At 36.0% G+C, this 27,020-nt stretch overlaps 4 protein-coding genes and 1 non-coding gene across 5 annotated transcripts; 2 read left to right on the top strand and 3 right to left on the bottom strand.

Annotated features, from left to right (window-relative positions):
* Positions 1–80: 80 nt before the first annotated feature.
* On the bottom strand, positions 81–6,201 carry LOC128016162 (ribosome biogenesis protein wdr12). Its single transcript, XM_052600600.1, has 13 exons — positions 6,032–6,201; positions 5,732–5,826; positions 5,357–5,451; positions 4,538–4,644; positions 4,324–4,439; positions 4,015–4,169; positions 3,369–3,414; positions 3,160–3,242; positions 2,931–3,071; positions 2,186–2,291; positions 1,974–2,106; positions 1,816–1,888; positions 81–833 (listed from the first exon to the last, which is right to left on the bottom strand). Exons 1-13 carry the CDS (start codon positions 6,070–6,072, stop codon positions 756–758), a joined length of 1,269 nt encoding a protein of 422 aa, XP_052456560.1. The 5' UTR covers positions 6,073–6,201; the 3' UTR covers positions 81–755.
* Positions 6,202–8,916: 2,715 nt separating this feature from the next.
* On the top strand, positions 8,917–12,270 carry LOC128016163 (transcription factor 24). The gene is made up of 3 exons (XM_052600602.1): positions 8,917–9,191; positions 10,227–10,505; positions 10,690–12,270. Exons 1-3 carry the CDS (start codon positions 8,934–8,936, stop codon positions 10,795–10,797), a joined length of 645 nt encoding a protein of 214 aa, XP_052456562.1. The 5' UTR covers positions 8,917–8,933; the 3' UTR covers positions 10,798–12,270.
* Positions 12,271–14,091: 1,821 nt separating this feature from the next.
* LOC128016164 (nucleolar protein 58-like) lies at positions 14,092–20,832 on the bottom strand. Its single transcript, XM_052600603.1, has 15 exons — positions 20,623–20,832; positions 20,006–20,082; positions 19,555–19,607; positions 19,234–19,358; positions 18,741–18,877; positions 18,485–18,549; positions 18,240–18,374; positions 17,460–17,605; positions 17,162–17,288; positions 16,754–17,052; positions 16,422–16,483; positions 15,818–15,966; positions 15,620–15,726; positions 14,627–14,719; positions 14,092–14,552 (listed from the first exon to the last, which is right to left on the bottom strand). Exons 1-15 carry the CDS (start codon positions 20,665–20,667, stop codon positions 14,502–14,504), a joined length of 1,671 nt encoding a protein of 556 aa, XP_052456563.1. The 5' UTR covers positions 20,668–20,832; the 3' UTR covers positions 14,092–14,501.
* On the bottom strand, positions 19,040–19,124 carry LOC128016264 (small nucleolar RNA SNORD11B). The gene has a single exon (XR_008184118.1). It is a non-coding gene; the product is annotated as a small nucleolar RNA SNORD11B (small nucleolar RNA).
* Positions 20,833–21,166: 334 nt separating the features above from the next.
* On the top strand, positions 21,167–25,427 carry sumo1 (small ubiquitin like modifier 1). The gene is made up of 5 exons (XM_052600604.1): positions 21,167–21,331; positions 22,052–22,123; positions 22,208–22,285; positions 23,157–23,228; positions 24,266–25,427. Exons 1-5 carry the CDS (start codon positions 21,320–21,322, stop codon positions 24,332–24,334), a joined length of 303 nt encoding a protein of 100 aa, XP_052456564.1. The 5' UTR covers positions 21,167–21,319; the 3' UTR covers positions 24,335–25,427.
* Positions 25,428–27,020: the final 1,593 nt, after the last annotated feature.

Raw genomic sequence — 27,020 nt, forward strand, 5'->3', positions numbered from 1 at the left:
ACTGACTGCGCTGTCAAGAAACTGTCCAATAACAAATGACTAAAAAATTCGAACTCGGTTGAAATAAAACGCCGTCACCCTTTTAACTGTAATTTAGAATTTATTTCACTTCAATACAGTCCAAAGATCAGCATAATTTGTTAAAGTGTAATATTGAATGACAGGGCATTATGTGTATTAAAACTACAGAATACTTCAGTTTACCAATTTACCACACAGCTAACCAACAAATATATCATTTAATATTTTTATGAATGAAAAGGCAACAAAGTAAAACCTGATACATGACTGGTTTCAGACGCTGTATTGAGCATCACAGAATTAAACACTGAATATAAACGCAAACAAAAACATAAGACCATGTGTCTCACTCATAAGAAATGAGGAAAACATATTAATTTGTGTGCAAATCACTGCTAAACCCATTATGTTAACGGTCACATTTAATTGAATGAGGCTGGATGAGTCAAAAAGCCTAATTCTTTGAACAGAAGCTCATCAAATTAGTGCAAATTATTCTTTAAACCATTCTCATGTAGAGCATCCCACTGAATTGAATGTGACAGTTTACATAAGAATAGTTTTAAACATGATTTACACAGAAATGTGTTCATGAACTATGTGTTTGTCTCTTGCAAGGCAAATATTTATCTTGTAAGTAAGATTTTTGTGGGTTATGAAGTCAAAGTTGATGTTTCTTTTGTTCCCATGATGATCTTGAGGTAAAAAGACAACTGGCGACAGAGAAGAGTAATCTATGCCCCTGCATCCGAGACGTATGTCGAGTATCTGTATGTGTAGAGTTTGTTATCTGCTCCTCCACTCAAAATCAACTAGAAAGAAAAGCAGACAGAGAAAAGAAATGGGTAAATCCACATAGAAATATTCTACAAGTTAGCTCACTGTTAAAGACATGAAATGGTTTCAAATACAGCTTTCTTTCTCATGTTAATGCATTTTCTTTTGAAACAGGTAGAGGACAAACTTTTTGACCCTCTTTTTCCAAGACAATATTTGAAGGCTGTCATATCTAAGCTGATAAGTACCTCTGGTTGTAATAAAAAACAAATAAACTAAAAATATGTTTAATGTTAGATCTGTTATACATCTTTATAGTTAGGGGTTTTACCATTTTAATTAAAATTGTTAGTATGAGTAAATGTTAACAGTTTCTGATGTAATTTGTTGAGGGCCCCTGGTTGAGAACCAGTGCTGTGTACTACGGATAATTAAAGACTTTCAAAATGAGCATTTCACCACCAAAAATGTTTAGTCATGCAAACCAACAACTCATTTATTGTGACTATAGAGATTGATAGTCAGAAGCAAGCGCTATTCATATTTTAGAGAGAAGAGACATTGCCATTTTAGACTGACCGACTGGCTAACTTCAGTCATCAATACGGTTTTTATTTCCCAGATATATAGATTAAAAAAAAATGTCTAAGCATGCTAGCACTTTGATAGCCTCAATGCTAACATATGTAAACTAAAAGCCTGTTCACACAAACATTAATTTGTTTCATATTAGCAACGTGCTAAAACATGTCAGCAGTGTTAAATCATGCTAGAAACATGATAGCAACCTGCCATGCTACCAGTGTAATAAATCATGCTACCTATGAGATAAAACATGTTATTTTAAACTGTCAGGCTGGACTTTTCCAAGCCAACATCAAGGTTTGTCTACAAACTTTACTATCTAGTTCAAAATAAAATGTTTATCACACAGAGAATATGGTTTGAACAAGCCATGTGATTTCTTGGGGTGTTTAACAGTGCTAATAAAACAAATATTTGGATGGTTTGTCGTACCCCATTCTCTGTCCAGTCAACGCACAGAACTTTGTCTTCATGGGCAGCAAGATCATAGAGTGGAGCTTTACAGCTGTAATGAAGAAACCAGGACTGTTAGGGACAGATATGTGGGAACAGGATGGTTTTGGGTTATAATATATCTGTAAGACACACACCTTCTCGTGTCCCACAGCTTGACCACATTATCTAGAGATCCTGACACAAGCTGATGCTCGTGCGATGGAGACCACCTGACCGCTGTCACCCAACCGTTATGGGATGTCAGTGACAGAAGGACTAGAGAGCCATCTGGAAAAAACAGAGATATAAGCAATTCAAATAACTGTTAGGGGAGAGGGCATCATTATATGGGATCTCTGATAGTCACCTTTAGATCTTGGGTCCCATAGACGCACATGTCTGTCAGTGCTGCCCGAGGCCAGACGGCGACACAGTGGAGAGTATGAGACACAGCTGAAGACCTTATTCCCTGTCTGCAATACAAGAACATCAGTCTGTAAATCCAACAGTCCTTAAATGTGATGTGTACATATTTATTTCTTAAAATACTTTCGCCTGACACAACTTAATAGGCAAGACTAGTAGTAGCAAACTGAAAACATGGTGGTGCTTTAAACATATTGCTGTATCTTTGAGCATCCTGATCAGCCCAAAAGACCAATTTCTGTTTGTCTGTTTGGGAAACAAGTCTGAAAACAGACGTTATTTTATGCTTGGTGACACAAGTGGTGCAAAATTAAACACTTCACTTTCCAGAATCCCTCATCAATCATAATAATTAAAAAAAAATTAAAAATAAGGGCAATAATATGTAAGTGCTGTTACAAGTCTTGGTTAGCCTAACACGGTACACAAAGCAAGTTGAAAAAAAATAAATAAATAAATAAAAAGAAAAACAAGTAGATAGAATAGAAAGAAGAAGAGGGAACGCTAGAGTTAGAGGGTCTTTTTTTAAAATACATTTAAAACATGTCAAAATAATTTTTTTAAAACAGAGAAGAGTGTTAAAAGGGTTAAGGTTGTTTTTTAAGAAAGTTTATAAGAAAAGCAAAAACATAATTATGATCGCTTTCAAATAAAAAAAACAAACGGATCAAACAGTTGTCACTCACAAGCGTACTCTTCTGCCCGCCAGTCTCTGCATCCCATAGACGGATGGTGTGATCCCATGATGCACTGCACAGCTCCTCAGCATCCACCCAGAGCACAGAGGACACTGCCTCATTATGACCAGAGAAAGTCATGAGGGGAGTCTAAAGCAGAATAACAAGCATTTATAAAACTGCAAAGCATTAATTAATAACCAGAGTCTTTGTGTCATGAGGATGTACAGACACTAACCCGTGTGAGCCCCATCTGTTCGGTTTTCTGTTTTTTGCGTGGCCTGTTGGGCTCCTCCATCTCATCCTCTTCCACTGTTGGCACTGAGGACAACAACAATACGAGTCAGGTTTTTTATTTTTTATGTATTATCTTTTTTGAACTTAGATATTTATCTTGTCTTTTTGAATTTAACATCTCACAGAATGCATGTTCCCAAGAAAACATACCTGCTGACCATATCTTTAGCATTTTGTCCCATGAGCCACTGCAAAACTGAAGAGAAAACAAAACATGATACACACATGTAGAGTAAATCAAATTTTGGTTAATATTATTATTATATTATTATAACATGTATGCACTACTGTTCAAAAGTTTTGTGTTGGTAAGAATTATTTTTTATGTTTCTGAAAGAAGTCTCTAATGCTCACCAAGGCTGCATTTATTTAATCAAAAATACAGTGAAAACAGTAATATTGTGAAATATAAAAAATAACTGTTTTATTAAACATATTTTAAAATGTAATTTATTCCTGTGATGGCAATGCAGCCATTACTCTTCAGTCACATGATCCTTCAGAAATGATTCTAATTATGCTGATTTTGTGCTCAAGAAACATTTCTCATTAGTACGAATGTTGAAAACAGTTGCTGCTTAATATTTCTGTGGTTACAGTTCTACATATTCTTTCAGGAGTCTTTAATTGATTGAAAATTTAAATAAACTGCATTTATTTGAAAAATAAATATTTTGTAATAACTTCTGTATAGCTTTGTAAATAATGCATCCTTCCTGAATATTAATTTCTTTCAAAAGTGAGTACTAGTACATAATACAGCTAAGGCAAACAAAATTAGCAAATACACACAAACCTTCGTCCTGGTGGGGTCAACGGCAACTGTGTCTACACTCCCAGCGTGTCCACGGCAACAGTGCCGGGCCTTCACTTCATTCCGTTCGGAATTCCACTCCCACAACATGATTGTTTGATCCAGAGATGCGCTCAGGAGCAGAGAGCTCAGACCATCTAGGAGGCACAGAAGCATCAAAACACAGATATAACTGACAGAAACCTCATGCAGCATTAACTCTGAGATTCATACATTTAAATACACGTTATGAATCTCATACTGGGAACCTATCAAATAAATGCACGAATGAGCCAGTTTGAAGATTCTCACCTCTCTTCACCCAGGCTACATCCTTCACAACATCAGTGTGTCCAGCCACAGTCATCACAGCCTTCCCTTCCATAGACCAAATCCGTGCAGTCTTATCATAAGAGCCTGTGAGGATCCTGGGATTCGGGCAGAGGAGCGAGTTTAATAGATCAGCCACAATTCTGTCTAAGCAAATCAAATTATTGGCGTCTGCTGAGCTCTGCATGAAGCGCACCATTCAGAATCTGCCTCCACCGAGCTGATCCAGTCATCATGCATGATACACTCCTCCGGCTGTGGGGCTGTGAACTTCTCAACGTACTCTATTTCCACCACTTCTTCCTGTTAACACACACACATACACACACATGAGCATGTAATCTAACAGCTAATATATTTTTGCAAGTTTTCATAGCAGTTTAAACAGCTTGAAAAAGGCTAAACAATTACACCAATTCATATTGATTACTCTTACAGTGTCATTTTTTTTTTACTTTTGAAGATTTCGTTTGCATGGACTTTCAATGGATAGATAAAAATTATGAGCGAATATTAAAACGGTAATACTACAATCTAAAATAACTGTTTTCTGTTGTAATACATTATAAAATGTAATTTATTCAGTCATCACATCTTCATACTGAAATCATTCTAATATGCTGATTTGACACTCAAGAAATATTAAAATTATTATTGAAAACGACTGTCCTGCTTAATATTTTATATCCTTTTTACATATTTTTCCAGGATTTTTGATGAAGAGACAGTTTTTTGTTTTGTTTTTTGTAAAAAAAAAATATAAATAAAAAAATAAATCTTAATTTGGGTTCCAAAGATAAACAGAAGTCTTGTATGTTTTAATAATATGAGAGTGACTAAATGATGACAGAATTTAAATTTTTGGTTTAACTATCCATTTAAACTCAGTCTCAAATAGTTTGAATGAAATTATACTTTCCGGTCAAGCCATATGATTTGAGTTTGTCATTTTTCTGCACAAACTATGCATCACAGGGTCAGTGAACAGACTGTATAGATGTGTGCAATACCATACCGTTGAGATGTTCTCGCTCTCCATGTGATTGGCCAGTGAAGTGCGGAGAAACTGACCTCGAACCAGGAAATCAAACTCAACATGTTTGTGTCCATCTGTAAAAAGACATGAGCGAAGTGAATCTAATCAAAGAAAAATACAAGGAAAATATAACCAAGCACTGCCACTCTGAAAGTCAGGGGCTGCATTACAGAATCATTCTATTTCACTTTTTTAAATTTTCAATAATTATGACAGGAAGTTTCTGTATTACAGTCCATGATTCTTAAATCGGTGATCTTATTAATAGATTCCACACAGTTTTGGGAAAATGATTTTTAGGAGGTCCTGCAGCATAACAATGTGAAAACAGTTGATTCAAATAAACTAGCTGACCATTCTTGGCTTCCAGCAGCTTGTTGATGACTCCACTGAGATCCGCCACCTCCGAGGCAGCAGGGATGGAGAAGGGAACATCATCTATCAGATACCTGCAGAGAAGAAGAGTACAACATCTTCCAAACACAGCCTACATCGATTTCACTGTTCAACAGATAATTCTGAGCACAGCTTATAAAGAGGAATTGTCACTATATGAACAGCACTGCTATGAGTAACGTTACTACCAAACAAAAATCTTACCTAGCTAAGCTAAACGTTTCAGCTATTTGTAATATTCACACCAAATATACTCACTTTTTGTTTTCGGTGAAGAACCGGGCCTGTACCTGCGACATTTTATCTTGTTAGACTGTAACGATTCAGAAAACACATCAATTCCGTGACGAACTTCACTGTAGACACTTAGCCACCACGTGGTTCTCCAAAGCGTGCGGGTGGAAGACATGAGAGTCGATCACAGAGCCATCGATGGTCGACAAGTGCGCTTGCAACTGTTCATGTCTGATTTGAGAACCACGCTGAACGAAAATACAAAGCAACTGAAGTTTCTGTGGACTTTCTTTGAGAAGACGGTTTAAATGTTGTAAAGTATGTTTGAGTCAATTTAAATCCATATAAAATGATACAACGAGATGCTGCACAATGGAAACATTTTACTGTTCTCCCATGCATCTCAGATATTTTCCTGAAAAAATCTAGTGTCAAAAAATAAAAAAAATTTTTTTTGTAGAGTTACAAAATAGATCTTAACCATGTATCACACTGAGTCTGAACTTTAGAGTGGCTGGCTAATTCAGGGGGTCCATAGACCATGACAGAAATTCAGTGTATGGCTCCAACCTGACATAAAAACCTTGAATTAATCCTACAATTGCTGATTACTTCACATTACCCCACATTAGCTATACATTCCTACCATAACTCCACATTGTTGTCGATTTGAACTTATTGCTTTTATTTCTATCATCTGATTAACCAGCAGTTGAAGCAAATGGTCTAACATAAATTAACTTATACAGTGAATTTTGTAAATGTTATTCAGGAAACTTCAGCTTACTTCAAACAGGGCTTCCAACTTTTGAGTTCACCCTGGAGTGAGAATTATTTAGGAATAATTAACAAGCTTGCGATTAATTATGTTATTCTTTTTCTCTTATTTTTCTTAACTTAACAGGGATCCCTATTGTTAAGGTTAAAAGTAACAACTGATTTGTATACAAGTTCATATTAGACCATTTTTATTATAACTTTATAATAATATACATTTTTATAAATTATTATACAAAAGTAATTATACAAGTAAAAATATAATAAATGGAATTCTATTATAGGATATCTTTTTCTTGATAGTTTATAGACACTGAATGTATTTATTTATTTTTTGACAGAAGAGTTTAAGTTTATATAATATGGTTCTAAATTATACTTTTCTGTGAGCAAAATATATTTTCTTTAGATTTTTGGGTGAAATGCAACCTCGGCATGCTCTGCCATGGTTTCCCTCATGCCCTGACTATATGTTAACAGTTTTTTCTTATTCAATTCTATTGTTATTTTCTCTACAGAAGAAAATAATATCGCAATATGAATACCTTTATATGTAAAATTTTTTGTATATATCTCGAGCTTTAAAGGGACAATAAGTAACTTTTTAGGTATTTTATTATCTAAAATCAATATTTTTATTCATAAATATGCCCTCAATGGTGTACAAATACCTATGCCAATGTTTAAACTAATCCTTGTAAATGAAGAATTTATTATCTTTATATACATGGGACAGGTAGGTCGACGGAGGCTTCCATGTAGTTCCGCCATCTTGCAAAACTATAATAGCAGAGAGGGACAAAAAGTACTAAGCCAATGCATTTCCACAGCGCGTTTTCGGTCAGAGCCAGAAACGCCGGTGCAGATCAGTGAGAGGCGCTTGAAACTGCACCGGCAAGTTTAAAAGTCTGGATTGCATTCTTATTATGGACCATACATATGCCGCGCCACAGGAGAAGAAAACATAGTCGCCAAAACAGTCAAAAATAGAACGTAAAAGGAAACGTGACCGTAGATTACAGAAAACAAGAGTTAATGTCGGGGAAGCTTTTTCTAGGTGGAAAGAGCTAATGCTTGATAAAGATTTCAAAAGAGACGCTGAAGTGGCCAGTTTTCTTCTCGACAGGTAAGTCAGTGTTACAATCTATATTATAATATTTTTTTTTATATCTAACAATGCATATAATTCAGAAAATATAACGAATAAAGAAGACATAACTACTAATTACAATATTTCATGTTTTCCACAGTCATTCATACTGTAACATTCGTTTGTTTATGGTCATGTTGCAGTTTGTTTGAAATAACACACCTGTTCACCTGAAGGAAAACTCGACAAAGTGCTATTAGAAGACATCCCGTCAAAGCTTTTTGGTACATATCGCCTACCGTAGATGCAACGCACATTTGAAAAAGCGAGGCGCTGGAGAGCAAAATTAGTTTGAATGCAAAATACAATTTCACCACTAGATGGGAGTAATTCCTACTTAGTGTCCCTTTAATAGAACAACCACTGATCAATAATGTTTCCTCTTGGGAAATAGTATTTTAGTATTTTTATATTATAAAACAGAGACAATACTACTTTTTTGGTCAATAAATTGTGCAAGTACAGAGGAACTTTGTTCCATGATCCTGCATTCTTTTCAAATATGTGATGTACTGTCAGTCAGTGGCAGTTAAACAGCAGATGTGATATGTATTTCATACTTTGTCTTTTTAAAAGAGCCATGTCCTTCTACTTAATGCTGTTGTGCTTTTGTATACACCACAGTTCTGAACGAACAGCAATATTTCATGTTTACACACAACATCACATCTTTTTATCCAGACATCCTTGACAAACACGTCCCAAGCAGTCTGATCAACACCCATCAAGCTGACAGCCGCCAGAGTAACTTTGCATTGTTTAGGTCACGTCGTCCCAGCGGGCCGAGGGGTCAAGGTTGTGTCTGGTGTGGGTCTGCAGCTGCAAAAGGCCTCTCTGTTTTTCCCAAGACTCTCCGATGTTGCCGACCTGTCTGGGGACACCATGCAACTCTCCTGAGTCCGCTCCCTTGGCAGTGAGCACCCGTGGGAGGCAGTTTGAGAGATAACGTACCGCTTAAAGATCCCCACATTACCTCACCAGATAAGGCAGAGGGAGGGGATGGAGCCGAGCGGGGTGGACATTGGGCCTTTGGGTGGAGGAGAGGGCCGAACCCCTTCAAGCATTTCGAAGGAAACGCTCAAATGCTGTCATTTACACACTGTTTCGGTGGTCTGGCCGGTGGTTCACATGGCAGAGCGAGCGCTGGAAGAGGATGTGGCACAGGAGAGGAGAGAGATGGGAAGAAAGAGTGTGCGGACACAGAGATGGACACAACCATGCATGAAACAGGGAACGCATCGAGAGCCAAAGAACTGGGTGAGTGAAGGAAGAAGTGGACGAAGTGGATAAAACGGTGATTACGAAGAGAAATAAGACATCATGAGTTGGGTTTTATTGTGTATCAACATGCGCATCAAAAGTGAATATCATGGCTTTTCACAAGTTAGTTCCAATTTGACTTCTAAAACTATATGACAATTTTAAAAAATCTTTGTTTTTTTATAGAATTCAGAAATATTTAATTTTAACTTTTCACTTCTTTGCTGATTATATCATATATAATGAAAAGTATGTATTACAATGAAAAAGGCCAAATTAAAGCCTTTTCATCAGCTGTCCATAACAGATTTTTAAACTCACTTTAGATTATATTTAGATCCTAATGTTGAAATTAATCATTTGATACACAAAAAATGTGTAGAAGCAATTTTGTCTTAGAAATAGCTTAATTTCACACAAAAATTACAAAGAAACTCCAAGTAACATAAATAAAGTTTAACTAAGTAAACTAATTCAAAACAAAAACTAAATTATTTACTTTGATAGAACATTTTTCAAAGTGTACAATGCATTTATTGTATAGACAAAGGTTGTACTTATATTTTAAAAATACATTCAAATAATTACGGCTGTATTTAAAGTAAATGCATCTGTAATTACACTGTTGACCCCATAACCACCCTTAATCTTACCCTTAACGCTAAACCTGTCCCTAAACTACCCGTACTCAACAGTATCAGTAGCAGCAAAAGTGTTTAGCATTCCCACATGAACACAATAAACACATCGTACCTAACAATTATTCTTTTTTGGATAGCATTTATTTAACATTTTCTTTGTGTACATACTATGTACTTATTTTAGCAATTACAATAACTTTATAATAACTAGGTACTAACCCTGAACTTGAACTTAACCCAGCTACCTTATACTACAATACTTTCTTGTGTAAGGAAGTACTAGTAGTTTGATACAACTAATTAAAGATACCTTATATAAATTGGGAACCACCTTTAAAGACTCACAAGACATAAGAAGTATTCCCTCATTCCTTTTTGACTGACTTCTTAGGTAAGGTCTGGACCGACAACTCCACCCAGGGCATGTAAGACCCAAAACTCTCCTGAGAATGCAGCGAGAGAGAGGAGTCGTGTTCGGAATCTTAGACAAGCCTTCCACAGCCTGCAGGCTGCTTTACCCTCCGTCCCTCCCGACACAAAACTCTCCAAGCTGGACGTCCTGGTACTAGCCACCAACTATATCGCCCACCTGACCGAAACCCTGGACCAGGGTGGGATGTTGGGTGACCATACCGTCCTGCAAAGAGCAGAGTACCTGCATCCCGTGAAGGTGAATGCTTGTTAATATTAGATCAATATGCTAACATGTTAAATACTGATTTATAGTTCTATCTATTTAAAAATGTACATTATTGTACCATTTTTTCTAGTTTTTTTAATGGATTCAGAATCTTGTGTATTTAGTATATACATGGAGAAAGATTAAAGTGATGGACTTGTGTCTTCTTTCGCAGAAATGGCCCATGCGTTCTCTTCTGTACTGTGGGAACATGGGAGAGCGACTGACAGGAGCACAGATCAGTCGGGAGGCATCTTGTCTGCCTGAGGTGAAAGCAGACTAATAGACTCAGAAGACATTTCGGCTACCCAGTAATAGTTGGATAACTCTGATGCATGTTAGAAATTGTTCTGAGCACTTTTTTTTTGTAAATATGATTCCTTTTTTAGTTATGTCGTGAACATACAAATACTAGATATTTCAGCATAATTTTTATTTTATTTTGATGAAACACTAGTATATAATTGTGTTCATATACCATTCCACATTTATACTGTAGTCGGTTGTGAGAGAAAATATTGGCTGTGGTAATAGACATCATGACACAGAGACAGTCAATAGAATATTAAACTGTGTTTTTTAACCATAAAATGCATATGTGGGACAAACACACAGAGCATTCACTTTTTTAAGTATATTGTATTGTCACATGAAGTTGTCTATTCATTTGCATTCCATAAATTCTGTAATTAAAGCTGCGTTCCGTAACTTTTTCTTGTGTTAAAAATTGTGTGTTCTTCCGCAGGACGCACACAGTTCTGTTTATTGACTGCTAACGTGCAAAAAGTTACGGACTGAAGCTTTTTTTTTTTGGTAATTAATGTTACTATTTAAAAATGGTTTAGTAAAAAGAAAGGATGATATTTCAAGTGAACATGCATGTAAAAAAAACTAACTTTATTTTTAAATGACATATTCAAATATGTTGGATTTTTGACGTACTTGAATACATTCTAGAATAGATACCTTTTAATCTAGAATATTCGTTTATGTTCTTACCCATTTAGAGCATAACTTAATTAACAGGTCACTTTATCTCTACTGGCCGTATCTTGAGTATTTGGGTTTAATGTGCTGGTTTTGTACTTGATAGTAATAAAATGAATGTCTTGATTAGTGGGAAGGGAGGATTATTATAAGGAACACTTGGCAACCACACATGAGTGGAGAACCCCCATGTCCTCTCAATCATGGGTAGCTTAGCAGATCCACACTAAAAACACAGCTTTTCTTATTTATTTAACTGCACAAATCCCATATCATTACAAATTATAAGAGGCAGTAAAAAACGAATAATTCCCCTGTCAAAAGTGACAGTGTTCTTTACAGTATTTGCTTGGAACTGTGCTGCCATATTTTGCATTGTTTAATTAACTTTGAACCAAACACACGTCTGTGAGATTTATATGACTCTATGATGTACTTTAGCTGTTTTTTTGCTTTGTTTTTCTGTTGAGCATGAAAATTTGTGACATGGTCTAAATTCTTGCAATGCACACTTCTAGTCAATGGCTGATTTTATGTTTTTTCATTATTTAAAAAAAAAAGCATGAATAATTAAATCTCAAATGAGAAAAACTTCATGTACTTAGCACAAAATAATGATTATTTCATCAAAATAATGTGTTTTTACAGAGATTACATTGCAATAGAAAATATTCCAGAGGTACTTTACCACTTTCATCAAGCACGTTGATTGAATTTGTATTGTTATGAATAAAAAACACCAGTCTTGGGGGTAAAGCGTTACAATTAACTCAAGATGCATAATCAGATTACTTATTTTTAATAATAACTAAAGCATTACTTTTTAATTCACAAGAAAATGTTACTTTTTCAAATGATGCAAGTTACTTTTTCCCCATTTATTGACTGACAGCTCTCCTATCTTCATTTTGAGATAAATTAATGTAAACATGATGCTTACTGTAGTTAGACCAAATGTGAACGTGCACTTACTCATCTCACTCACACAAAAACAGAATCAATATTCCTTAAAATGAATAAAGGAAACTCAGAATATGATGCAAGTCTGAAATAATTCAATGTTAAATAATGCAAATATCCTTTATTTAATCCCATTTTATCAATCAGTTTCTTTGCTTCTCACCTTGAATGTCATACTAATAAGCATTTCTAGAAAGACACTGGTTCAACCACCATAAACGTGGCTAAATTTGTGTTGTGTTTGTGTTGAGAGCAACATGACCATTCTCAATTATTCATATCCAGAGCTTTGCAAAACAAGGGCTCCCATCCATAAGAAATGGTCAAGGCCGGCTCCGTAAATCTGTCTCAGTTCCTGATAAAACCATTTTCTCATGTTAATAGCCAAAATGGACCAGAGAGAACTGCACTACTAAGGCAAGGGTTATGGAGTCAGAGAACAAGGGCAAATGTTTGCTGCGTTAGAATCTCTGCCACCACAACTCATTCTCACCATTTAAGGAGTGTTCTCACCAAGTCAGGTTGAGCTGGAGATGAATGGATCTGGGTTTAATGATAATAATACTGTAATTAATTGAGGAAATTCTGGGATGTATGTGATAAACCTGTCAGAATAAGGACACCGGTTAGGAGTGATTTTTTTTTATTAACAGTCTGACACAATTTTTACGCCTATTTAAGTTCCATAAAAACATTAATATAAATGATTTTTAAAAATGTTTTTAAATAAAATTATCTTGATTTTAGATGTAAAAATAAGACAAAACAAAAAAAAAAAATAATTTCATTCACTCCATTTAAAAAAAAAAAATCTGACTACTACAGATGTAAATACATCTATAATAACTAATTCATAATAACTCCTTTAATTCCACAGCCATTTTTATAACAAATATACAATTTTCTACTTACATTAAAAACATTTTGTAGGTTTTTGAGTAAAAAAAAAAAAGGGAAAATCCATTGAATTAGCTGGTGAAAAACAAACTGAACGTGGTGTAACAAAACTTAAATGCAAACTGATAATTAAGTTCTATTTCTTATTGCTTACAAATATTAAAAATGATCTGCTTTCTCCTTAAGAAGTGATTTACTGTAGCTTGGCTCAGAGGCCCAGTGATTTCCAGATTCTGTCACTTCCTCTCATGTTAGAGAGATAATCAAAATAGCTGCTCTATCTTCTGCTCATTAGACCTAGAACATACTGATGGCTGGCTAAATTTATGCAGTGTTTTGGCCAAGTTTCTTGACTCGGCCTGATCTTACTGGAACAAGGATAGAGGAGGAACCAGAGAGGAATGTAAAACACACACACACACACACACAAATAAAACTTGAAGTACTCCATCCTTAGGTTTGGCTAAATGTCCTCACGGTCCAGAGTTTAATTTCCACTAAATTTGTAAGCAGCATCTTATTTCCTCTTTGGGATTGAGATCATCTGGAACAAAGCGCTTTGGATTTGAATCTAAAAGATTTTAATTAAAACAGGTCAAGTGCAGCACTACAGATTTGGGCGAGCAGCCCTGTGGCTGAAGTTCAACGGCCAATATTTTTCTAAACTACAACTCAATGTTACACTTTGAATAATGCACTAACCATGAAAAAGGACACAAAAAATGAGCCCACATGCTAGAAACATACAGTATTTAATAATCCTGAGACACAAAAACATTCTCCTCACAGATATTTCTAATGTGATCCCACTCACTCACTTTAAAATGGAAACATTCACTTAAAAAAAAAAAAGACTAACTAAACTGTATGATCCAGTACAACTCAAACAGGAGAAGCATCAAATTATATAAATCTTAGGGACTTTTCTCTAGCAATCAAGCAATATGGAGAGAAAAATGTCCTATAATTAAAATATATATTTTTATTAAAAGAATGACAACAGTCCACTGGAACGGTTTGTTGTGAGCTGGGCCAGACACACAAAGAGTGGATGTGACCATCATATGATGTCAAAATAAAAACCATAAAAATGTCATTTTATATACAACAAAGTTCATGGGGGAAAAAAGAAGTCCAATTCATCTATTCGTCCTCTTTAACCTTTTTCTTCTTTTTCTTTTTCTTTTCTGTTGTCTGTAAAACCAAAAAAGAAAAACGTTAGGATTTATAAAACGAAATATGATTGTGTTTGGCATCATGGTCCTCACCTCTTCTGCTGGACTGACTGGCGCTTCTTCCTCCTCTTCCTTTGGCTCTTCCTCAGCCGCTCGTTTCTTTTCCTTCTTTTTCTTTTTTGTCATCTATAAAGCATGAGTAGTAACATGTAGAAATTGCAAGACACACTTCTAACACATCATATACCGGTAAGTGTTCAAAGAAGTGTTTCAATGTAAAATCCTTGGTTTATATGACTTTCTTCTTTCAGACAAATCCAATCAGAGAAAAAAAAAAGTCCTGGATTTTCCAAGCTTTATAAATGGCAGTGAATGGGTGTTATTTATCAATAGTCCAAAAGTAATTCAAGCCCATCCATCTATCAAAGAGTGTCCCCATATTAAAACTTTATGATCTCTAGCTTCAGCTAACTTTCATGAGCGTGTTACACGAGAGAGTGGCGTCCAGCGGATGACCCAGGCATAGCACAAGGTTCGGTGAAAATATGAAGTTGTGTAAGGGAGCAAAGTTTCCTTGGTTTAGCAAAGAAATGAAATTGAAATCCTCTGAAACTTTTCTTTACAAATCCTCATTTTATACTTCTAATTCATGCCTCGTGTTTTGCTCTTTCGTCTGTGTTCGTCACTTCTATTGTGAACATGGGGAGACATTATGGTTTATAAAGTTTTAAAAATGTTTTTTAACAAAAACACATCGATTCGCTTCGGGAGGCCTTTATTCACTCCCAGACACTTTTTATGATGGATGGATGCACTTTATTGGACTTATTTTGGACTATTGATAAATAATACCCATTCACTGCCATTATAAAGCTTGGAAGAGCCAGGACATTTTTTATATAACTCCGATTGGATTTGTCTGAAAGAAGAAAGTCATATACACCTAGGATGAGTAAATCATGGGGTAACTTTCATTTTTTGGGGTGAACTATCCCTTTAAAGAACAGTTCCATGTCAGCATATTAATGACTCCAGAATTAAATGCACCATCAACCAGAGATGAATTTATCCTTCCACCCCTCTCACCTTCTCTGCTGGGCTGATGGCTCTCTCCTCCTCTTCTTGTTTGGATTCCTCCTCCGCTTTCTTCTCCTTTTTCTTCTTCTTCTTTGGGGTCTCCGTTTCTGCTCCTTCTGTGATTAATATTTATTTAATGTTTATCTGTATTGAATGTGCGCCTGCAAAACCAGTTAAGCCATAGTGTTATGCTGTATGGATGTTTACCTTCTGTGGGGGCTTCCCTCTTTACTTTCTTGGCTTTAGCCTCTACTGGCTTCTCTTCCTCCTCGCCCTCCTCTACCTCTTCAATCTTCCTTTTCTTTGACACCGTGGGGAGTGTGGAGTCTCCAGATGGGTCGTATACCTTTACATCACTTGTAGGAAGTAAAAAGAACAAATGAAAATCTAAGACCCTCACAATTCAAGTTTGGCAAGTTATTCAAAGTCATTTAAATAATTGCAATAAAATTTTCCTTTATCAGTAACAGATCTTACAGGCAGAAAGTCAATGAATGGCATATTTCAGAAATATAAACATTAATAGTTTAATTTGTTTTAAAATATTAAGTATTTCTGTAACACATTTCTGTAGCAGCCAAAAGTGAAATCACAGTGTTACATTCATAACGCACAATATGCTAACAGAGATGATAAAGAAAAGAAAAAAATTAGAACTTTATTATTATGACCTTTGATTAATTTAATGCATCCTTGCGAAATAAAAGCTAATATCTTCCATTAAAAAAAAATCTCATGTCCCAAAACTAATGATAGTTAGTCAGAAGTGTTGTTGTGAAGATCTAAACAGCGTGGATAAAGAAACACTCACCTCTTGTGTTGATATTTATCAGCCCTTGCCAGAGCTTTTCCTGATCCGCTGATGCGTCTGATCTAGGACAGAAAAGAGACAAAACTATTTATCCAGGATTTATCATTCTGACTGCAAATGCAGAAGCACAGAAGTGTTGCTTTACTTTAGCATGCTTTCCTCTGAAAGAAGTTCTGTATACAACAACTGCATATAAAGAGCAGACAAAACCAAGCTCAGAAGAGATAGTGACTTAATGACCCACATGGTTTTTCAGGACTGTGACATGAAGCCATCTTCATCACTGCTTGCGACACATGATTACAGATAAAAGGTACCCCATATCAACTAACCCCTTTCTCCTCCAGGTAACGTAATCGCGCCTCCAGCTTGGCTCGGTTTTCCACTCCCATCTCCGCATTGGTGTCTTCTCCCAGCGCATCGTAGCGGATGGCAAGGGCTGATTTAGCAGCCAGCATTCTGGAGATTTTACCCTTATTCTTGGCTGTGGTTTGCCCCACCAGAGAGGCGTGATAGATAAGGCCGTATTTGGGTGTATCCCGGCGGGTTTTCAGAGCACGGAACAGAGCTTTTTCTGCTCCGAGAATCTGTACAGTGGATGCAGGATGCTTGGCCAAATTCAGCAGAGATCCTGAAGAGGAAAAAATTCAATATTAGACACTGGGTTGACGTTTCATCCCAAATAAATGAACACTTCCAATCACAATCCTGCGCTATCCCCCCCACCAAATCATGCTCACCCGCATGTGAAATGAGACGGGCTCCCACTAGTTCTCCCACCATGACTGTCAGGTTGGGAGCAATCGCCATCATACGATTCTTCAGATAATCATACAGCTGTGTGCGATACTCTGTAATTTCAATCACCTAGAGAATGAGAAAGAGAAAAGAAACTGCATAAATACACTAGAGGTGATAAGGGTGGGAATTAAAATTAACAATGGAACTACTGTTAAAACTACTTAATGGAAACCAATTGAAGGCAACATGGTGCTGAAATATGTAAAACTAAACTTTGTGTTTTTATGTTTAGCACACCTGGTCACACAGGTGCATGATGTTGGCGATGTCCTCCTCGGACACCTCTGTTCCCATGGAGATCTCTGCAGCTAGTTTAACCTCTGCCTCAATGTCCTCAGGCAGAATGTCAGACAACTCCATCGATGCCACATTGGTGCGATCACCTAAACATTTGAAAGAAGAAATATACATTTCAACATTGCATTTTAAATATTTGTGCATACTATTCAAATATTCCTATTATTACCAAAATTGTAATAATAATAAATAAAAAAATCCTAAAAATGTATAACTTATTTAATCTTATTATTTTAAATGGTTCAGCCAAAAAATAAAATCAGATGAAAACCTTATCATTTACTCAGGCCAATTTACAGCCTTAAGTTAAAGTCTCAATGATTAGGTATTTTTATTATTATCATTTTGTGATATAGATTAGAAAATTATGAAGCTTTTTACTTTACAAGATATTAACTGATGGACTGCAGTCACATAGATTACTTGTGGAATAATGTGATGTTTATATCAGCTGTTTGGACTGACGGCACCCATTCACTGCAGATGTGATGCTAAACCTGTTCTCCAAATCTGTTCTGATGAATAATAACCCATCTACATCTTGGATGGTCTGAAGGCAGGTAAATTTTAATTTTTACCTGGTTTATATCTACTTAATCTGCGACTTTTAGACCTCACTTTTTGGGAGGAAAACTGAAATGAAAAGTTTTTCTTTTCAACAAAAGGGAAACGCATCTTACAGATCTGATCTAGACATCTTCATAAAATGCATGTACAAACCAATCTTGCGGACACTCTTGCAGTACGCCAGGTTATCTGTGATGATCTTGCCAAGCTCTGGGAAATGCCAGCCGTACCATTCCCTGCAGCGCATAATGTAGTTATTGAGCTCCTTATCCAGATCATCCAGCAGAGCTGCGGACGGGCAGCAGAGTAAGACACTGAACCAGGTGCATAGCCTTTTAAAACACTTCCAATCTATAGACAGTCTCAAGAATGCACAAATTAATACAAATATTTCTTACAAATGGCTTGAACAATCATGGTGTCCACCTTGTCTGGGCTGAACTTCAGCTTGTACCGTGAAAGACTGGGAGGAAACATGACAAGAAAACCAGTCAATCGCTGCACAAAACCATGAATGTTGAGAGTAAATGTGGATGTGAAGTCTCAGTGGTAGTGACGAATGCTGATTAGTATCCTCAAGAGAAATCAGTCAGCAAGATTAATCATTGACAAGAGCCAAAATCTTGAGATTTATCGTTTTAACTGTAAACTAACCTGTGGGCCAATCCGAGAGACATGGCACTGATCTCTCTGGCAGGAAGACCTGTGATAAGCCCCTCCATCTGGTTTCTGATGCCTCTCATGAGCTCAGCTACAGCAGGGCTGTGGACACAGCTCAGACTCAGCTTCTCCTGCGGAGGGTGACAAGGAGTCTCAGCTCAAGCAACTTACAGAGCAAAAACAGCAGAGAATTATAATAACAGTCCTAGAACTGAACTACAATATTTGCATATAACCAGCCCTGATGCTTAACCATATATCTACCACTTCCAAATGATTCTTCAGGAGGTAAACACAAGCTCAGATGAGGTAGTGACAAAAAAGGCCTCATGATTTTTCAGCAACATGACACAATGGTCGTCATCATCACAGCTTGAAGGGTTCCATAGTGCAAATATCACTAATATGACTTTATACGAAATGCATATAGCAAACTGCACGGCCTGTAGTCACATTTCCCCCAATATTTCGAAAATCCACCATTTACCTTAATGACTCCTCCTAGTTTAGCATCAGTGATGGCCAGCTGCTCATGAGCCTCTTTGGCCACAACTTTCTTGAGGACTTTTTTCAGACTTTTCCCCAATTTCCCTTCCACCATCGCTGTGGCCGCTGATAAGGACACACACACAAAAAAAATTATATTAATGTTGTTTTACATTTAAATCTTATATTTAGAATCAGATAAATGAAGTGAAAACTGTGGTCTAAGTGGTAGAGATGAATTACTGTTTGGTGACCTCATGCTTCACATTCATTAATAAAGCACAAATAAAGGATAACAGATGTTGATGTTTCAATTCAGCACCTGCAAGAGCTTCTGTTGTATCCTGGAACTTCTCAAAGTGCTTCAGTTTTACACTGAACAAAAGACAGAGAGAGAGAGAAAAGAGTGTGTTACTGACAATAAACAATTATTCACAGACTAGGACATTGTGACAGATTACCAAGATTTGTATAAAAAAAAAAAAAAAAAAAAAAAAAAAAATTCCTACACATTTCAACCAGGGAAATGCTGTGAGATTCCTAGTTGTTTGTAATCGTGTTATCTTATTGCAAGCAAAAAGGAAAATATCCACCAGAAATTGACATTTTATTCAGTCCAATGACTTGTCTAGTCATGGACAGCACCATTATGTGTTTCCCCTGAAAGTGTGAATGCTTAAAATTCGTAGCTCTGCAATAATATTCTTTTTTATCATGGACATTCCTGAGACAAAACACAGTAGAAAAATTACATTCAGAAAAGTACAACCCACATTTTGTTGGCTTTTTCTGGAGTCTCAAACTCCTTCCACAGGCTGTCCACCTGCTGGAGTTTCTGTTCATCCAGGACCTGCACAAAACAAAAAGCTGATCGTTAAAACGATCTTTCATGACGGAGATGCCTAAAGTTACCATCTAATAATGGCTGCTGATTACCATGTGGACCCTCGTATCAGTAGTAACACTGTAACTTACAGAGCTTCTTTAATACTAGCTCGTCTATGTAAAACAGCATTTCTCGACTATTTAAACATTTCTGAAGACTAAATTATATTTTCTACGACTGACTGATTTAAAAATCGTCCCAACGCGAAGAACAGGCAGTGAAGAGCTCTCATGAGAAGCCCAGAAGACACAACGTGGCTGGGCCACATGACACAGTCTGACCCGTAACTTACTGACCTCACTTAAAAATCTGGTTAAATACATAATTACAAGAAGTTCAGCACGTACATTCACGAACTTAGTACTTAAAAGTTTTAACTTGTGCCTTTCCAAAAGGTTTGGGTCTGATAGCACTGCTAGCTAATAGTAAACCCCAAAACTATGAATAGCTACTTCTGCAAAAACATCATGATATCAGCTTTAACAACATAACAAATGCGCTTACCTTGAAGATGGCAAAGCCAGCGGCTGTTTCAAATAACACTAACATTCTGATTTTTTTTTTTCTTCCACTAAATAAAGTTCACTCCCGTACTCGCCACATTGAGAGTCTTCCGCTAACAGCAAGTCGCTCGCTCGTCCACGCGGTGCACATGAGGACAATGTGCGCATGCGCAGTACAGAACTACCAATGAAATGTGCGCATGTACACTCTCGTCTGAACTAGAGGAATCTCATGTTGTTTTCATTGTAATTACAAGACCACATATACAATTAAAACACCAACTCCTTACTGTTTATGTTTAGATTTTCAGCTCTGTATTTTATATTGTATTTGAATTATTATGGCTTAATGTTGAACAATCCAAAATAAAGCATATTGTTTATGTGTTATTTTAATATTTTTTTATCCCATTTAAAACTCTCGTAAAAATATGGTATTTTTCCACGTTTCATCGAAGTACCAACACAAACCTCACCGAGGGCAAATGGAGCCAATCAGAAGCAGCGTGATGAGAAAAACAACACTATTTAGGTCAACGACTCAGCGTGATAGGAAGTCCCGCCCCTTTTCCAATGACGCCAACGGCGCTGTGATGTGAGTTTGCTTGGTAGCAAAACCTCACATTACTGCACATTACAGTTCGTCATTTTAATCAAGCAATCGTGATCTTAAGAAGGGCTGTATATAGCGGAATATCATGTCAGACACGGTGAGTTTAAACCTGTTTTATAGTATCGACTTGTTTGTGAGAAGAAAACAGAAAGACGGACTTGTCGAAATTGAAACTAAGTGGGCCCATCTTTTAGCCATGTCTGTGTTTTCATGGCTAGCTGGCTGTGCGGTTGGGAAAGTCACACTGAATAAACAGCTATAGCGGTTTAATCACTATATTGTCTTTGTTTCAGGAATTACGTACATTAGTTCCGTTTACTATGGTTATAAACTTAAAAAAGAGGCGAATTTCTTTCTCAATCCCTTCCCTTAGCCTGGGTGCTAGTTAGCTGCTGCTATGGGCCGTGAAAGCAAAGTTCAAACTGGCTTGAGCTGATGGAAAATGCGGAACATTTGAGCCACTGTTTATGCATTCATTGTATATACTTTAATTATGAAAAAATGTTATGTTTGGTCTTGTGGTCGCATTATCAGTCAGCGATGCTTTACTGTAGTAAGTTAGGTTTGGTTGTGTGTTTACCATCAAAGAACACGACCTCAGCTCATCAGTTTCTTCCGCTATAGAAATGAAGATGTCAATAAAACACCGAGTAAACAAACTGCATCAGTCTGACCAAATTAACATTTAATAATATAATATATCCAATACTTGTTATACTGAACCCATATTAAAAATAAGTATTACATTCATTACCTTGCACAGGATACAAAACAACATGTCATATAGAATCTAATGGCTCTCACTTTGCTTTACTAGGAGACCAAGCCCTCAAGTGATGGAGGCGAGAAGAAAGATGGAGAATATATTAAACTGAAAGTGATCGGCCAGGTAAAGAGAGGCATATTTCGTTCAGGTTATCAGATCCCAATTTGGTCATCTTCCCAAAATGTCTGATTTCATTCCCTTCTGTAGGACAACAGTGAAATTCACTTCAAAGTGAAGATGACAACACATTTAAAGAAGCTGAAGGAATCCTACAGTCAGAGACAGGTGAGTCAACACTAGCACACATATGCTTAGTTTTTTCCTTATCAGGGATTTAAAAAATCAATTTATTTATTGAAATTTAACTTATTCCTATTATTTGTTTCGAAGTTGATTTTTCAGCAGCCATTACACCAGTCTTCAGTGTTGATCAATTTAATGCATCCATTCATTAACATTAATGTTAATGTCTAAATCAAAGCACTCAGGGTTCCTACATTGTATGGATTTTGATTATTATTGATTTACAGCTCTGGATAAGTATGGAATAATATGTGTTTCTTTACCATTTATTGAACTTCATTAATACTTCATGGTTGAGGACTTGAATAAAATGATAATGCCTTATAATAAATGTTTTTATCAATAAATTCATAATATAGCCAACATTATTACACTGGATGGCATATCCTGCCACAATTTTGAAACGTATATTTTCTGAATAAATGTCCTGTAATCAGTGCCAATATTGTTTTGTAAGTTATGAATTTAAAGTATTTAAAATGTATGCGGTCAGTGAAAGTGTAAAAGTATATAAAACTTAATATTGTAAGCTAGCAATGCAGTTTTAGTAGCATGCCGAACATTGATTGAATGTATCTGTTGTTGGAGTTAATTGATTTGCATGAACTACTTAACCTAGCTACAATATTTCCGCAGTGATTTGGCAACAGAAAGCATGCATACTCTGGGTGATACATACATATTGGTAGTTGCAATTAACAGGCTGGAAAAGTATGGAATTTTGAAATGAAATGTAAAAACCCTAAGCTCTGACATAAATTTATTTATCAGAAACTGTTTTTTATTTTTTATTTTTTTCAGCCTCTTGCAGGTGCAATTTCTGGTTTTGACATTGTTTTTCTGTTTTATGCAGGGAGTACCCATGAACTCTCTAAGGTTTCTTTTCGAGGGACAGAGAATTGCAGACAACCAGACCCCCAAAGAGGTACATTACATACTTCCTTGAGTAAAACTGCAACAGGTAAAGGGAAGAGGTTTCCACAACAATTTAGAGCAGCACAACTGTATTCAACATTTATAATAAGAAGAAATGTTTTACTGAGCAACAAATCAACATGGTTCAGGATCGACTGGAATAATGTCTGCTGAAAATTCAGCTTCACCATCACAGATATAAATTACATTTTAAAATATAATGAAATAGACAAATTATTTTAAATTGTAATGATATCTCACAATAACTATGTTTTACTGTATACAAATAAATGCTGCCTTTGTTGAGCATAAGATATAAAATAATTTAAATGTTACCAACCCCAAACTTTTGAACCGTAGTAAATAAACATTTTCTCAATAATAATATCTAGCAGAAATTGGTGGGATGACGTTCTAAAATATCTAAACGAGGCATTTTTTTGTGTTATATTTATAGGTATATAAGATCTGCAACATCTCTTTCAATTGAATAGAAATTGTATTCGGATTGCGCTCAGACGACTTTTTTTTTTTCCCTGTTGATTTTTCTCATGAAAGCTTTTTTGATTGAGCTAATCATTTTTAACTGGTTATTATAAGTAGCTAATTTCTGTTCTGTAACTGGATAAAAACAAACTCAAAATGCTTCTATTTTTTCAAATTGTTATAGGAATAGTTCACTCCAAAATGAAAATTTGTTTCACTCGAAACAGATTAGGATAACTTGCTCTGCAGTGAATGGGTGCCGTCAGAATAAGAGTCCAAACAGCTGATAAAAACCCTGAATTAACATCTTAAGAACCAAAAGCTGCGTGATGTTTTTATCAGCTGTTTGGACACTCATGCTGACGGCACCCTTTCATTGCTGAGGATCCATTGGCGAGCAAGTGATGTAATGCAAAATTTCTACAAATCAGTGCTACAAGATTACAGCATAAACGCATTACAGCAGAATCGATCTGCTGCTTGAGGCTAAAATGTGAAGCTACATTTAGCTGCACAAGAGCATAAATGCTCCTGCTCACCATGTCTCTCTCTCTGTTTCAGCTGGGAATGGAAGATGAGGATGTGATTGAGGTGTATCAGGAACAGACCGGTGGCTGTCGAAATGACTAGACCTTTATTTTCATGCTTTTTATCTTAATTTTGTATGTATGACATGTATTTCATCTGTTTCCTTTTGCTGTCACCTCAAAGGGAAGCAGAAAAACCATCTGGATCATAATCTGTCAGGGCTGCTGTGTCTCAAGGAGTCGGGCGGAATTACAATAGAAACTGTTTTTCTAGCCATATCCCACGTTCACTATCCTCTGTCTGTCTCGTGCTAACCCATCCCTGCCTTCATACACATCTTTTAAAGGATTCTGGTCATGTTCTGCAATGACACGTGTAATGTTGTGTTGTGCCCTGAGCTGATTGAAAACAGTCTTGTTTAGCTGTAGAGTACTGCTCCAAATCTTTAATTATGCTATTAAATCCAATCAACAAATCAAGATGAATATTTGATGACTGCTTTGGTGTTTTCACTTTTATAAGTAATTAAGGCATTGTTCATTTAGTTGGCCATCATTATATGTTCCGTCAATCCTTAGCTTTCATAAAACACTTGTTCATTCAGTGGTTTTTGACTCATTTTATACTAGTGAACACATCTGCCTTAATGTAATAGTAAAACATTTACATTCTGGGATGCTTATTTATGTACAACTGGTGTTAGAAAACTGTAAAATATTTGTTTGCTCTTCATGCATGTGTCTGCAGCAGCTGTGTACAGTTGTACTGTAGCCTATATTGGCACACTATGAATTGCAAGAGGGAGGTCACTTTATAAGTGACAAGGTGTTTTTTTTTTTTTTGGCATGGTTTTGTCTAATGTATTAGAATTTGTACCCCTGTCTGAATTTGTGTTGTCACCTACTCTTCTGCCAGGTTTTGGATATTTGGCTCCCTTTTAGCCACAATAATTGATTTCAAAACCTGAAAATAATAGGTAACTATGTTGTTTGATTAGTACTCAGGGGCATCGTTCTCATACACACAATAAATACAGCAACCGTGTCACTGTACTCACATTTCTTTTCCTACACTTTTATACTTTTTAATTATATGTGAGATGGGAGGGATATTTGGTCCAGATGGTTTTGTGGATATTGGAGAATTATGACTTTGCTTTGTCTTGTTTTTTTTAAATAAAATGTGTCATAAAACAGTTTGTGTTAACTTGGTCTTTCAAATCTTGGCCTTATTGTATTTTCCATTTATGAACACTAGATGGCAGCAAGTTATATATATATCTTATTTGTATATTATTATACGATATATATATATATATATATAAATCGTATAATAATATACAAATAAGATCTAAAATGCAATATGCCCATGTGAATTCTCTTTCCCTACTTTCTAATTTATATATCGGACCAAGACCAATTTATGGATAATACATGTGCAAAGTTATATTTAGAGTAATTTAAAAAAAATTATAATTAAAACAAAAAGAGTAATACATAAAAGATTGTTATGTACCAAAATGTATTAACACTCCCTATTAGGAAAAACAACATCTCTTGTTTTGCTTTGCATTTTTTTTTTCAACTCAACATGTTCTTTTTGATATGTTTTGTTAGTTCACAAAAATATGCAATTGAATTGCATTAAATTACAATTAAATAAAACTATTTATAATTCAATTATTTACAATTAAATAAGTGTGCTGTCTCCCACAACTTCATTAAAGTAAAATACAAAAAAAAAAAAAAATGAATATTACAAAACTCAAATAATATGCAATGTCAATCTGTAAAGTGATTACTCTAAGGATTTGAGTGTTATTGTGTGACTGATCCAGTTTGGCTGACGTCATCAAGTATCCGATCCTGACCTGGACGCAGATGAAAAACTGTCTGGAACTACTCATCACCTTTGTGGGATCATTTTAATGTTAATTCTACAGAACGGTTTACATCTTCCATAGACTGCAGCTAATTTCTTGTTTTGTAAAAGTAACAATATGACCTGTCTTTCGGTGTGTTTCCAGTGTTACATTTAAGGATCCAGTGTTTGAGGGTGGTGCTCTGCTGCATGTCAGTGTGGTGGGAGAGAGGGCCTTACTGTGTTGTACAGAGAGGTTGTTTATTTGAAGTGTCTGCTTCCAGGAAAGGCCAGATATTAAGGCAGGAGTAAAAGAAAGTGAGTTTTGTGTGTGTGTGTGTGTGTGTTAAAATGGAAGCATCTGGGAGTTAAAAATGGTGTTGGAAAAACAGCAACGGGTGGATAAAGTGATGAGAAAGAGAATGATAAAAAAGCGAGAGGGATGGAATGAGGTTCTTGGAAAGTAAGGGAAAACTAGGAAATAATGTCCATGTGATGCTACATAAAAATGTCATAGGGGTCTTTTATAAACAAGGTTGTGTTTTCCTCTTAGAGATTAAAGTGTTTTTTTTTTGACCTTTGGATCAAAGAGTCTTCTTTTATCATTGTTACACGTGTCTTATTGTTACATGCATCCTAGTGTTCAAACATAATGCAATGAAATTTCATGAATAATGTGTGTGCTGGTGGTAAGGCACAACGTGTTGCCGCGGGGGGCTCCACTATAGCCGAAACCCAATGGGATGATCCAGTTTCTGTGCCTGGGATAGAGCACCTCCGAAACCCTAAACACTACCAGATGAGGCCTCGCAAACGCTGGAGGAGGGCTGGCGTGTGTTTATTCGGGGGGAAGGGTGCAGATCACCTATCAGCTCACATTTTCATTCAAATTTAGCTTGCATTTGAAGGATGCATGTGTCTCTGTTGC

The sequence above is a fragment of the Carassius gibelio genome, chromosome A6 (assembly GCF_023724105.1).
Source record: "Carassius gibelio isolate Cgi1373 ecotype wild population from Czech Republic chromosome A6, carGib1.2-hapl.c, whole genome shotgun sequence".
Taxonomy (NCBI): domain Eukaryota; kingdom Metazoa; phylum Chordata; class Actinopteri; order Cypriniformes; family Cyprinidae; genus Carassius; species Carassius gibelio.